At 49.9% G+C, this 14,952-nt stretch overlaps 1 protein-coding gene across 1 annotated transcript; it reads right to left on the reverse strand.

Annotated features, from left to right (window-relative positions):
• Positions 1 to 290: 290 nt before the first annotated feature.
• Positions 291 to 4,781, reverse strand: LOC117129534. The gene is made up of 7 exons (XM_033282965.1): positions 4,724 to 4,781; positions 3,725 to 3,851; positions 2,936 to 3,046; positions 1,744 to 2,830; positions 1,358 to 1,552; positions 579 to 1,291; positions 291 to 501 (listed from the first exon to the last, which is right to left on the reverse strand). The coding sequence occupies exons 1-7, from the start codon at positions 4,779 to 4,781 to the stop codon at positions 291 to 293; spliced, it is 2,502 nt and encodes an 833-aa protein (XP_033138856.1).
• Between the last annotated feature and the right edge of the window lie 10,171 nt (positions 4,782 to 14,952).

Raw genomic sequence — 14,952 nt, forward strand, 5'->3', positions numbered from 1 at the left:
TTAGGTGTTTAAGCGTCTCATGATCTGTATGAATAACAAACTCTTTAGACAAAAGATAATGTTGCCAAGTTTCAAAGTGATCTCACTAGAGCATAAAGCTCTTTATCATAGTAGGTTGGTAGTTCAAGGTTGCTCCACTCAGTTTTCTTGCTGAAGTAGGCCACTGGAGTCGTCCTTGGTAAGACGGCTCCTATACTGTCCCTTTGAGCATACATTCAATCTTCAAAAGTTTTTATCGAAGTTAGGAAGAGTAAGGACTGGTGCATGAGTCAACTATATTTAAGCTTGTTCTAAGACTCTTCTTGGGCTGGTCCCCAAATAAAGGATACGTTCTTCTTGATCACAGAGGTCAAGGCAGCGGCTATGGTGCTGAGTTCCTTGACGAACCGCCAATAGAAACTGGCCAGGCCGTGGAAACTGTGAACATGGCCAATGGTGGTAGGTGTAGGCCAGTCTTGGATCGCCTTGATCTTCTCTTCATCTACCTTCAGGCCCTGTGAACTAACAACAAAACCTAAAACACCAATTCATCAGTGCAAAACACACATTTCTTTAAGTTGGCATAAAGGCCTTCTTGCCTAAGAACTTTGATCACTTGTTCAAGGTGTCTAAGGTGGTCATCTAAACAGCGGCTATAGATCAGTATGTCATCAAAGTACACAACCACAAATTTCCCTATGAAAGGTCGAAGAACCTGGTTCATGAGTCTCATGAAGGAGCTGGGGGCGTTGGTGAGGGCCAAACGGCATGACCAGCCATTCGTATAGACCTTCCTGGTCTTGAAGGCTGTCTTCCACTCGTCTCCCTCCTTCATTCGAACTTGGTGGTATCCACTCCTGAGATAAATCTTAGAGAACACAACAGACCCACTTAGTTCATCCAGCATATCATCTAGTCTAGGTATTGGGTACCGATATTTGATGGTTATGTTGTTGATGGCCCGGCAGTCCACCCACATGCGCCATGTTCCATCCTTCTTTGGAACCAATAGAACCGGAACAGCACACGGAATAAGACTCTCCCGGATGTAACCCTTATCCATGAGGTCTTGGACCTGTCTCTCCAACTCCTTGGCTTCTTCTGGGTTAACTCGGTAGGCCGCTCGGTTTGGCAAGGGTGCGCCTGGCACAAAATCGATCTGATGTTCTATGCCTCCGATAGGAGGTAGGCCGGCTGGGATCTCATCAGGAAAGACGTCCTTATATTGCTCCATGAGGCCTTGTACTTCGGCTGGTAACTCCGTGGCCTCAATCTCTGCAAAACAACTCTCTCTAAAGACCATTAGCAGCACCTGCGTCTCATGGTGTAAAGACTTAACTACTAGGCTGGAAGTGATGTATAAGTTAGTCTTACTTACCTTGCTGGCATGATCCATTGCTTGTTGCATCTCATAAACCTCTTGAGGACTTAAAGGTACTAGGCTGTGCTTCTTGTTGTTGTGGCTGAAGCTATAGACATTGGTCCGACCATGATGAATGGTCTCCTTATCGAACTGCCATGGCCGTCCTAGAAGTATGTGGCCGGCTTTCATAGGCACAACGTCACACTTGACCTGATCATGGTATTTACCAATACTGAAAGACACAACCACTTGCTCGGCTATCCGGAGGCTCAGTCTCATCATTGAGCCACTTGAGCCGATATGGCCGCGGATGGGGGCGTCTTGGCCAAACCTACCTTATCAACAAGATACTTGCTGGCCACGTTAGTACAAGAACCACAATCTATGATCAAGCTACATACCTTTTGTTCCACGCTACATCTTGTATGAAAGATGTTTTCTCTTTGAACGGTTTCAGGATCGAAGAGAGCACTGAGAGATCGTCTGGTAACCAGTAGATCTCCGGTCTCAGCATAATCGACTACCTCTTCATCAGAAACCATGGTCTCAACTTCGGCCTCGTCTTGGGATTCATACTCACCATCAGCCTTGAGGATCATTACACGCTTGTTGGGGCAATCTCTGGCATAGTGTCCCTTTCCCTGACATTTAAAACAAGTAATGTCACGGGTACGTTGATTTTGACCTTGGGTCTTACCTTGGTCGGATGTGCCAGACTTGGACGGTTCGGTCTGATTTTTCTTGAACCGGTTCTCCACATCCACGGACTTGCCCTTGTCCACTCCTTTGGAAGCCGGTTGCGTCCATGTTCCTTTGCCTCTGGCTGTGGACGCGTTCTTCCGTTTGATGTGTTGTTTGGCCTGGACGGCAAAGTGAAGCAGGTCGTGGAAGGTCTCATACTGCTGGCGCTCGACCTTTCGGGCAATGCGGTCTTGTAACCCATCCATGAACTGAGCCATCAGGGTCTCTTGCGTCTCGCGTGTCTTGAGCTTGTTCCTGAGGGACTCAAACTCCTCATAGTACTCTTCTACAGTCCGCGTTCCCTGAGACAATTTACGAAAACGTTTCTGTAAGTCTCGTTGATAATAAGCAGGAACATACCTTGTGCGAAGCTTGGATCGCATCTCTTCCCAAGTCTCAACTCTATAGACTCGGCTGGTCTCGGACACTTCTCTGTCCCACCAAGATAGAGCGTTCTCGGTCAGTTGGGCCGCGGCTAAGGCTATCTTCCTGGCCTCAGAGTAATTGTAGTACTCGAAGATGTATTCCATGCGCCTTTCCCATTCAACGTAGGCGCCCGGGTTGACCTTTCCAGCAAAGGTTGGTGGGTTAAGCTTGAGGTCCTTTCCTCCTTGCCAAGGGATTTCATCCTCTCGGCGTCTCCTCCTGATCGGACTCCCATCTCCTTGGATCCGATGCTCTCGTCGGCCTTCTCGTCCGGCGTGGGCGGGTCGAGGCTCTTCTCGATCAGGTGGTTCAGAATCTGAACTGTCCTCATCAGAGAACAACCGTGGATCTTCCAAGTAAGGATGGTTCCTTCTCCTAGGAAGCGGATCATTGGGACGGTTGCGTTGTTCCAGTCAAGCCAGCTGCTCGGTCACGGCATTCATAGTGGCCGTAAGTTGGGCTTGGCCGGCCATTAGCTGTGCGTTGATGTCAGCCTGGGTTGGAACAGCATTAGCATTGACATCTCCCATGTCTCTCCTGTGTACAAGAAAGAAAAGAGATCAAGTGCAAAAGGGAAATAGAAGATATAAGAAGAGAACAATCAAATAAATAGATGCAAATGACTTGTTTATTTTTTTTTTAAAATATGAAAGATGAATTTCGAAAAGTTTAAAAAAAGGAAAGTTGATATATTTTTTTTGTTTGTTAAAGAAAATATGAAATTAGAATCTAAATTTTTAATTGGAAACTGGAAATCTTTTTTTTTTTTTTTAACTTTGAAAAGAAAAAATCAAATCAATCAAGAAAACAAAAGAGGAAAGTATAAATGCAAATGCAAATCAAATTTCGAATTTGAATCAGATGGAATATATATTTTTTTTTAAATTAAAAAGGATTGGTAATCAAAACTAAATGCAACTAATCAATCTAGCTAACTTGGTCAAGTAAGAATCAAATTTATTGCAAATTGGTCAATCGACCTCCCAATAAGGAAAGCTGGTCGATCAATCTCACAAACAGGTTGACTATCTTACTGATGCACGAAAATGATCTAGAAAAACTCTAGGATAAACAACCAAGAACAGCAAGAACAGCAAGAACAATTTTTTTTTAAAATGCAACTAGTTGATGAACAGAAAACCGGCAGACAAGATGTCTTAAGGAGAAGATGTAACCGATTTTTCAGGAGACTTAGGCTCTGATACCAAATGTTACAGGCTGGGATTCAGACTGCTAAAATGGACGATCAGAGGTTCAAGAACCGGACTGGACAGGACGGACGCACAGACGGCTAGGGCGCGGCTTGGTCGGACGCGAGAGATGGAGATGGCCGATCTGGTTCCTGAAACAAATGAGAAATATTTTTATGAGTTTTATGAATCAAAAATGATGAACAGGAAGAATACTAAATGAAAAATGAAGAACAGAAAGTAAATATGACTTTTATGGGTTTTTATATCAATGGATGATCTATAACTATATGATGCTGAAATGAAACAAAAACAAAAGAAGGATAGGGATGGAGGATGGATTCAGGTTGCTGGACTGAAATCTCTCTCAACAAGAACAGGGGATGGAGATGGCGTGAAGGTGGAATCAGGCTTGCTGGACTGAAGTCTCTCTCAAGGCCGGATTGATGGATGGAATGGAATGAAGAATCGCCACAAGTTTGGTGATGAAAACTTGATAAGATTCAAGGCTCTTTCTAGGTTGGCTTCTCATGCAAACTAGAGAGAAAAGTAAGGGTTTTGCTAGGGCAAACTATCTCATATATTTCATAAGCTAAAAAAAATACAAGGCTGCTTATAGTGGGGATTAAATACCCTGCAGCTATGCCCTTCTAGGGGACTTGAAGCAAAAACAACATGGACTCTCTTGGACAAGCTAAAATCGACAAGGCCTAAACAAAGTGGGCCGACTCTACTAGGACAAGCTAAAACAAAGGTTAAACAAAGGCCTTGAATTATTGGACTCAAGAAAATAAAGACTTAAACAATTTGCCCATGAGTTTTTGAATTGAAATTAAAAAGAACCAACACAAACCAGAAACATAAACCGGTTAGAAATCATAATTGAAATCTTACCTGCTTACCTTAAATGGATTGGGTGGATTACTCAGAACCGGCTGAGCTTGGGGAGGTGTCTGAACCGAGATCACATGTAGAGATGGTTAGCCGGTTTGGTTCTGGCCGAGTGATCTGAATTGGAGGGAACTGGCTTTGTCTTGAACCTCTATTGGACCGGCTGGATCTTGAATCTTCAATTGGACCATCTCTTCAATCAGCAGCTCTTCATCTTGATCAAGGATTTGTTGGACAGCTTTAGAGAATCCAAGTCTTATGGCCTTGGCTCCACTCCGGGTAGTTGGACCACTAGTAACTATGGGAAACTCTACTTGGATAGCCGCATCAGAGCGTGCTGAGTCCAAGGACCAACATGCTGATATGTGTACTGATGGACAGCCACTGATGTCATATGTGTGCTGACGGACAGCCACGGATGTCCTGTGTGTGCTGGCGGACACCCACGGACGTCATGTGTGTACTGAACAGACAGCCCACGTGGGCCAAATTCACCCAAACAGTCCACGGGAAGGGCCAGCGTGCTGAGTCCAAGGACCAGCGTGCTGATATGTGTACTGGTGGACAGCCACAGACGTCATGTGTGTGCTGCGGACACACACGGACACACACAGACAGCCACGGACGTCTTGTGTGTTCTGACAGACAGCCACAGACGTCCTGTGTGTCCTGGCGGACACCCAGAGACGTCCTGTGTGTACTGAACAGACAGCCCTTGTGGGCCAAAATCACCCGAACAGTCCACGGGAACGGTCAGCGTGCTGAGACCAAGGACCAACGTGCTGATATGTGTACTGATGGACAGCCACTGACGTTCTATGTGTGCTGACGGACAGCCATGGACGTCCTGTGTGTGCTGACGGACACACACGGACACACATGGACACACACGGACAGCCACGGACGTCCTGTGTGTGCTGACAGACAGCCACGGATGTCCTTTGTGTGCTGGCCGACACCCGCGGACATCCTGTGTGTACTGAACAGACAGCCCAGGTGGGCCAAAATCACCCAAACAGTCCAAGGGAAGGGTCAGCGTGCTGAGGCCAAGGACCAACGTGCTGATATGTGTACTGATGGACAGCCACGGACGTCCTGTCTGTGCTGACGGACACACATGGACTGCCACAGACGTCCTGTGTGTGCTGACGGACACACACTGATGTCCTGTGTGTGCTGACGGACACCCACAGACGTCCTGTGTGTACTGAACAGACAGCCCACGTGGGCCAAAATCACCCAAACAGTCTACGGGAAGGGCCAGCGTGTTGAGTCCAAGGACCAGCGTGCTGATATGTGTACTGATGGACAGCCACGGACGTCCTGTGTGTGCTGACGGACACCCACAGACGTCCTGTGTGTACTGAACAGACAGCCTACGTGGGCCAAAATCACCCGAACAGTCCACGGGAAGGGCCAGCGTGCTCAGTCCAAGGACCAGCGTGCTGATATGTGTACTGATGGACAGCCACATACCTCCTGTGTGTGCTGACGGACACACACGGACACACATGGACACACACAGACAGCCAGAGATGTCATGTGTGTGCTGATGGACAGCCACATACAGCCACGGACATCCTGTGTGTGCTGGCGGACACCCACAGACATCCTGTGTGTACTGCATAGACACCCCACATGAACCAAAATCATCCAAACAGTCCACGGGAAGGGCCAGCGTGCTGAGTCCAAGGACCAACGTGCTGATATGTGTACTGATGAACAGCCACTGACGTCCTATGTGTGCTGACGGACAGCCACGAACGTCTTGTGTGTGCTGGCGGACACCCACGGACGTCATGTGTGTACTGAACAGACAGCCCACGTGGGCCAAATTCACCCAAACAGTCCACGGGAAGGGGCAGCGTGCTGAGTCCAAGGACCAGCGTGCTGATATGTGTACTGGTGGACAGCCACAGACGTCATGTGTGTGCTGCGGACACACACGGACACACATAGACAGCCACGGACATCTTGTGTGTGCTGACGGACAGCCACGGACGTCCTGTGTGTCCTGGCGGACACCCACAGACGTCCTGTGTGTACTGAACAGACAGCCCACGTGGGCTAAAATCACCCGAACAGTCCACGGGAACGGTCAGCGTGCTGAGTCCAAGGACCAACGTGCTGATATATGTACTGATGGACAGCCACTGACGTCCTATGTGTGCTGACGGACAGCCACGGACATCCTGTGTGTGCTGACGGACACACACAAACAGCCGCAGACGTCCTGTGTGTGCTGACAGACAGCCACGGATGTCCTGTGTGTGCTGGCGGACACCCGCAGACATCCTGTGTGTACTGAACAGACAGCCCACGTGGGCCAAAATCACCCAAGGACCAACTTGCTGATATGTGTACTGATGGACAGCCTCGGTGTCCTGTGTGTGCTGACGGACACACACGGACTGCCACAAATGTTCTGTGTGTGCTGACGGACACACACGGATGTCCTGTGTGTGCTGACGGACACCCACATACGTCCTGTGTGTCACGCCCCCAATCCTGAATAGGATTGTCGGGACAGCCATGGTTCGAGGAAACATGCAAGCCAGTCTTAGGACATCAAGGCAAGCGTTCCATGGTCGAGAAATAAGGTTAAGGACATAAGGGAACTTAGACTTAACCTTATACAAGCTAAGAGACAGCTAGGACGAGTAAGACGGTAGCTGGACGAAGTGGACGAGTAGCTCGGACAGCTCAATGAAGCTAGGTTCAGTTCACACCAGCTCAGTCCCTACTAAGTCAGCTCCACTAGCTGGACTACTAGCTCACTCAGCTGAGGCAGCTGAGAGTCAGCTCATCTCAGCTAGACGGACTGTCCGGGCTTTAGGCAGATGGTTTGGGTCCGGGTCAGTGGCGGGCTGTGAGGTCCGGCCATGAGGCCATGGGCTGTTGGGTCTTTGGACAAGGCCGTGGGCTAAGTCCAGGAGGCCTGGGGCGTGGTTTGGGCTTGTGACCGACCCCAAACCCCATCAGAAAGGGCAAAAGGATGCAAGTGGCCGAAAGGGGACAACCCTTGGCCGATGGTGCCCATTCGCTAGCAAGTCGTGCCTGTTCATGGGGCAAGACTTACCCCCTCGTTTTCTATAAATATGGAGGCTCTCTGGTCGATTTCATTATCTAATTCCAGAGTAAAAATGCTCAGAGAAAAACGTAGAGAGAAAGAAAGAGAAAAAGAGAGAGTTTCGGCCAAGAGAAAGGCCGATTGTGGTGGTGTTGTGTTCCGGCGACTCTGATCGTTTGAGAACTAACTCCGGTGAAGAATGGGAGATCATGACAAGGAGAAGAGCATGGAGAACCCAGACGTGGTTCACAAGGTATGTGATGGGCCGTGGCTCCATTAGACCGAACGGACGGTCCATGCGACCGCACCGCGGCTCTGCTCGGTTCCTAAGTCCCATCCGGCTCTCCTTATCTGTTTCAATTCGTTTCTCTTCTCTTCTCTCTGGTTAAACACGAAAGGTTGTGTTGGTTGAGTCCAAGGGACACGTCCCTAGGCTTTGGCCGAACATAACCAAACCGCTAGCCTAGATATGGGTCGGTTAGTTGGATGATCCGATCGCACCAAGACTGGGCGGTTGGGAATGACCCAAAGGGCACGAGTTGTCAAGAGTCATGAGTGTCCAAGAGGCACGAATGGCCAAAGGGTGCATGTTCCAAATGGTGTCTTTCGGGACAGGTTAGGACCGATCCTTATGGATCAGCCTATGACTTGTCTAGTTAAGACAAGGTCACGGTTTGTCTAAGCCAAGATAGAGTCGCAAGGTCTGACCGGTTGCTAAGCCTTCCGGATTAGGCTTGACGCTTACTCGGCCGATTGGATCCAGGCCTAAGGCCGGATCAGGTAAGGATGTCCGTTGGGCCATTGAGCCGGACTTCATTGGCCGGTCGCACTTAGATTCTATCCGGTTAGACGGATTAGTCTTTGGGGACGATCCGGATCTGTTAGTGTGTTCTGTTTATCTGTTCTGGACTATCTATCTGATTCTAAGTCAAGGGGTGGTTGGTTGAATGACTTAGGATACGGTAGGTAGGTTCATACGTTTTATGATTATGTTGACTGAGGTTTATCTAAGTTCTAGGAACCAAGCCAAGCATTGTGGAATCAATCCGTTCTATTCTCGGTTATGATTAATGCTTAACTGGTTGTGGTTTCAGGAACTAAGGATGGTTCTGGTCAAGCCAAGGAGCCGTGGAGGCTCGGTCAGTGAGAGGCTGTGTAACGTGTGGTTAGATGATGCTAGGGATGAACTAGTGATTGTCTATGAGACTATTAAGAAGTTGTGTATTGAATCTCATGTTTCTAAGTAATACAAAGTTTATACATTGTTATTCCGCTGTGCAAATCTGTTCCTTTGTTTATGAACCTCATATTCGAATATGACTTAGTAAATAAAAGAATTGAAATGGATCAAACAAGCAAAGAAATTAATAAGGAAGTCTGGGGACTCCATAAGGTCGAGAGGCCACGGTTCGGGTCTTACACTGTGTGTACTGAACAGACAGCCCACGTGGGCCAAAATCACCCGAACAGTCCACGGGAAGGGCCAGCGTGCTGAGTCCAAGGACCAGCGTGCTGATATGTGTACTGATGGACAGCCACGGATGTCCTGTGTGTGCTGACGGACAAACATGGACACACACGGACAGCCACAGACGTCTTGTGTGTGCTGGCCGACACCCACGGACGTCCTGTATGTACTGAACAGACAGCCCACGTGGGCCAAAATCACCCAAACAGTCCATGGGAAGGGCCAGTGTGCTGAATCCAAGGACCAGCATGCTGATATGTGTACTGATGGACAGCCATAGACGTCCTTTGTGTGCTGACGGACACACACGGACACACTAGGAAACATATGGACATCCTGTGTGTGCTGACGGACACACACGGACGTTCTGTCTGTGCTGATGGACAGCTACGGACATCATGTGTGTCCTGGCGGACACCCACGGACACACACAGACACACATGGACAGCCACGAACGTCCTGTGTGTGCTGACTGACAGACAAGAACATCCATGAACAGCAACGGACGTCCTGTGTGTACTGGCGGACACCTACGGACGTCCTGTGTGTACTGAACAGACAGCCCACATGGGCCAAAATCACACAAACAGTCCTCGGGAAGGGCCAGCGTGCTGAGTCCAAGGACCAACGTGCTGATATGTGTACTGATGAACAGGCACTGACGTCTTGTTTGTGCTGACGGACACACACGGACACACACGGACAGCCACGGACGTCCTGTGTGTGCTGGCGGACACCCACGGACGTCCTGTGTGTACTGAACAGACAGCCCACGTGGGCCAAATTCACCCAAACAGTCCACAGGAAGGGCCAGCGTGCTGAGTCCAAGGACCAGCATGCTGATATGTGTACTGGTGGACAGCCACGGACGTCATGTGTGTGCTGCTAACACACACGGACACACACAGACAGCCACGAACGTCTTGTGTGTGCTGACGGACAGCCACGGACGTCCTGTGTGTCCTGGCGGACACCCACAGACGTCCTGTGTACACTGAACAGACAGCCCACGTTGGCCAAAATCACCCGAACAGTCCACGGGAACGGTCAGCGTGCTGAGTCCAAGGACCAACGTGCTGATATGTGTACTGATGGACAGCAACTGACGTCCTATGTGTGCTGACGGACAGCCACGGACGTCCTGTATGTGCTGACGGACACACACGAACAAACATGGACACACACGGACAGCCACGGACGTCCTGTGTGTGCTGACAGACAGCCACGGATGTCCTGTGTGTGCTGGCGGACACCCGCGGACATCCTGTGTGTACTGAACAGAGAGCCCACGTGGGCCAAAATTACCCAAACAGTCCACGGGAAGGGTCAGCGTGCTGAGGCCAAGGACCGACGTGCTGATATGTGTACTGATGGACAGCCACGGACGTCCTGTGTGTGCTGACGGACACACACAGACACACACAGACAGCCACAGACGTTCTATGTGTGCTGACGGACACACACGGATGTCCTGTGTGTGCTGACGGACACCCACAGACGTCCTGTGTGTACTGAACAGACAGCCCACGTGGGCCAAAATCACCCGAACAGTCCACGGGAAGGGCCAGCATGCTTACTCCAAGGACCAGCGTGCTGAATTGTGTACTGACGGACAGCCACGGACGTCCTGTGTGTGCTGACGGACAAACACGGACACACACGGAAAATATGGACATCCTGTGTGTGCTGACGGACACACACAGACGTTTTGTCTGTGCTGATGGACAGCTACGGACATCATGTGTGTCCTGGCGGACAACCATGGACACACACGGACACACATGGACAGCCACAGACGTCCTGTGTGTGCTGACGGACACCCACGAACAGCCACGAACAGCCACGGACGTCCTGTGTGTACTGGCGGACATCTACTGACGTCCTGTGTGTACTGAACAGACAGCCCACGTGGGCCAAAATCACACAAACAGTCCACGGGAAGGGCCAGCGTGCTGGGTCCAAGGACCAACGTGCTGATATGTGTACTGATGGACAGGCACTGACGTCTTGTTTGTGCTGACGGACACAGACGGACACACACGGACAGCCACAGACGTCCTGTGTGTGCTGGCGGACACCCACGGACGTCCTGTGTGTACTGAACAGACAGCCCACATGGGCCCAAATCACCCGAACAGTCCATGGGAAGGGTCAGCATGCTGAGTCCAAGGACTAACGTGCTTATATGTGTACTGATGGACAGCCACAGACGTCATGTGTGTGCAGACGGACACACACGGACACACACAAGGACAGCCATGGATGTCCTGTGTGTGCTAACGGAAAACCACAGACGTTCTATGTGTGCTGGCGGACACCCACGTACGTCCTGTGTGTACTGAACAGATAGCCCACGTGGGCAAAAATCACCCAAAAAGTCCATGGGAAGGGCCAGCGTGCTGAGTCCAAGGACCAGCGTGCTGATATGTGTACTGATGGACAGCCACAGACGTCATGTGTGTGCTGACGGACATACACGGACAGCAATAGACGTCCTGTGTGTGCTGACGGACAGCCACGGACTGCCACAGACGTCTTGTGTGTGCTGGCGGACACCCACGGACATCCTGTGTGTACTGAACAGACAGCCCACGTGGGCCAAATTCACCAAAGCAGTCCACGGGAAGGGCCAGCGTGCTGAGTCCAAGGACCAACGTGTTGATATGTGTACTGATGGACAGCCACTGACGTCCTATGTGTGCTGACGGACAGCCACGGACGTCCTGTGTGTGCTGACGGACACACACGGACACAAATGGACAGACACGGACAGCCACGGACAGCCACGGACGTCCTGTGTGTGCTGGCAGACACACGTGGACATCCTGTGTATACTGAACAGACAGCCCACGTGGGCCAAAATCACCCAAACAGTTCACAGGAAGGGCCAGCGTGCTGAGTCCAAGGACCAACGTGCTGATATGTGTACTGATGGACATCCACTGACATCCTATATGTGCTGACGGACAGCCACGGACAGCCACGAATGTCCTATGTGTGCTGGCGGACACCCACGGACGTCCTGTGTGTACTGAACAGACAGCCCACGTGGGCCAAAATCACCCAAACAGTCCACGGGAAGGGATAGCGTGCTGAGTCCAAGGACCAACGTGCTGATATGTGTACTGATGGACAGCCACGGACGTCCTGTGTGTGCTGACAGACACAGACGGACACACATGGACACACACGAACAGCCACGGACGTCCTGTGTGTGCTAGCGGACACCCACAGACGTCTTGTGTGTACTGAACCGACAGCCCACGTGGGCCAAAATCACCCGAACAGTCCACGGGAAGGGTCAGTGTGCTGAGTCCAAGGACCAACGTGCTGATATCTGATACCACTAAAATTACCCTAAGGAGTGTTACTCTCATCAAAAGAGGTTCAGATGTAGTACTTAGGGATCGAATCCACAAGGAGCTAGGGAACAATTAAATCTAGTGTTTATTAATTCTAAAGGTTGTAAATGTTTAAATGAAATAGCAATAGTAACAAGCGAGTAAATAATAAATGTAGCTTGGTTGGAAATGATATTAGATGTGCAGGGCCACTATTCAGGTGTTGGAGATTATAATACCTATAGATGCCTAACTGTTGCATGCATGATATATTAGAGCTCAATCGCTTAACCCAGTGATCAGCTGTCGCATGTATCACTGGTTAACAGACTAGATCTCGTATCCCAATGGTTAGTATGCCGACAGCGAGAGAGTGTCGATCGATGGTCAATTAAGATGTCGACCGATACACCTTTGCCAACGTCGATTGATTTTCAGTTGAGGACATCGATCGACAGGTTCTAGCCAGGCCTATGCGCGAGTATGAAATGCCCTATTAAGATACTAAATTGGCGGTTAACCCTCTCTAGCAGTCCTAATATGATAGATAGATGTCAGGATGGGATAACAATGGTGCTTGAATATGCAATCCTATGATCAAGTTCTAGATAGCAAAGCTAAAACAAGCAATGAATACAAATCTATCATGAATATCACAACAAGGCAGATCTATAGTTTGGGGCTAATCCCTCAAACCTATCTGAACCTTGGATCTAATAATTGAACTACTCAGACATAGCAAAGCAATTCATAACAATAAAGGAATAGAAACTCATAGTATAGATGAAAAGAAATGAAAACAAGGAGTTCCAATCACAAGTGATCTTCTCTCCCAATGAAACTTGTAACAAAACTGGGTCTAGAAAAAGCTCTCCTTGCCGTCAAAACACTTAGGCAGTATATAATCTACTAGGTTAAAAACTCGTCAGGGCATTTTGGTAATTTGGCTTGGCCTTGGTTTTTAAGTCTGCTGAATCCAAATGTCGCGTGCCTGGTGTCTCGACATCGATCGATGGTACTTGTGTACATCGATCGATATTAATCTTCATCTGTCAAGGCATCTCCTTATATCGATCGTCAGCACTGTTGCGCATCGATCGATTGTTCTTCCTCTCGTCGACCTCTACGTAATCAGCTCGGGTGAAATGTCCTTTAAGCTCCAAAATGCTCCAAAGTCATAGCTTTACTCCGAAATGCACCTGAACCTGAAAACATACCTAGAAGAGTAGAAAACATAGATATATATATATATATAATAAAATACTTATATACCATGGATAAAAATGGGTCAAATCCAAGGTATATCAACTCCCCCAGACTTACCCTTTTGTTTGTCCTCAAGCAAAACATACAGACAGTCTCTCTGAAAGAGATTTGAAAATATTGAAATCTTTCCTCAACAATTTTGTTGGGGTCAAAAACGGTTACGACAAATTTAAACATTCAAAACGTTCGAAGAAGAAAATAAGAGTTTCTCCGAAGAGTACTTTTCGAAATAGGTTCTTCCTTACGAAAAAGCTTGGCGGAAGAAAGAATCGAGACGTCCGACGAAAGCTCGAAACAGGTCGTTACGCAGCGACTGAACGTCCGTCCCGCTCGGTCGCTACGTAGCGACCGAGCGCTCGAGCCAAAGCTCGGTCGCTACGTAGCGACCGAGCGATCGTCCCGCTCGGTCGCTACGTAGCGACCGAGCTCGAGCCAAAGCTCGGTCGCTACGTAGCGACCGAGCGATCGTCCCGCTCGGTCGCTACGTAGCGACCGAGCTCAGCCAAGCTCGGTCGCTACGTAGCGACCGAGCGATCGTCCCGCTCGGTCGCTACGTAGCGACCGAGCTCGAGCCAAAGCTCGGTCGCTACGTAGCGACCGAGCGATCGTCCCGCTCGGTCGCTACGTAGCGACCGAGCTCAGCCAAGCTCGGTCGCTACGTAGCGACCGAGCGATCGTCCCGCTCGGTCGCTACGTAGCGACCGAGCTCGAGCCAAAGCTCGGTCGCTACGTAGCGACCGAGCGATCGTCCCGCTCGGTCGCTACGTAGCGACCGAGCTCGGCCAAGCTCGGTCGCTACGTAGCGACCGAGCGATCGTCCCGCTCGGTCGCTACGTAGCGACCGAGCTCGAGCCAAAGCTCGGTCGCTACGTAGCGACCGAGCGATCGTCCCGCTCGGTCGCTACGTAGCGACCGAGCTCAGCCAAGCTCGGTCGCTACGTAGCGACCGAGCGATCGTCCCGCTCGGTCGCTACGTAGCGACCGAGCTCAAGCCGAAGCTCGGTCGCTACGTAGCGACCGAGCACTCGTTTCGCTCGGTCGCTACATAGCGACCGGGCTCGAGCCAAAGTTCGGTCGCTGTGTAGCGATTGAACCTTTCCGAACATCGATACGACACCAGTCCTTGCATTCTCGTCAAACCTTCGAATGCTATCTCCCGAAGACCGTAGCAAGCTCAGTCTATGTTTCCCGCCATTCTAAATTCATCGATCAAACGT

The sequence above is a fragment of the Brassica rapa genome, unplaced genomic scaffold, assembly GCF_000309985.2.
Source record: "Brassica rapa cultivar Chiifu-401-42 unplaced genomic scaffold, CAAS_Brap_v3.01 Scaffold0011, whole genome shotgun sequence".
In the NCBI taxonomy this organism is placed as follows: Eukaryota; Viridiplantae; Streptophyta; class Magnoliopsida; order Brassicales; family Brassicaceae; genus Brassica; species Brassica rapa.

Bases quoted from the DNA above. Each gene is read 5' to 3' on its own strand.
- LOC117129534 (XM_033282965.1), bottom strand. From the start codon at position 4,781: ATGGTCCAATTGAAGATTCAAGATCCAGCCGGTCCAATAGAGGTTCAA. The intron at 3,047-3,724 runs GTAACATTTGGT...TCTTGTACACAG, and splicing joins AGCAGTCTGAATCCCAGCCT to GAGAGACATGGGAGATGTCA. The intron at 502-578 runs GCAAGAAGGCCT...TTTTGTTGTTAG, and splicing joins CAAGTGATCAAAGTTCTTAG to TTCACAGGGCCTGAAGGTAG.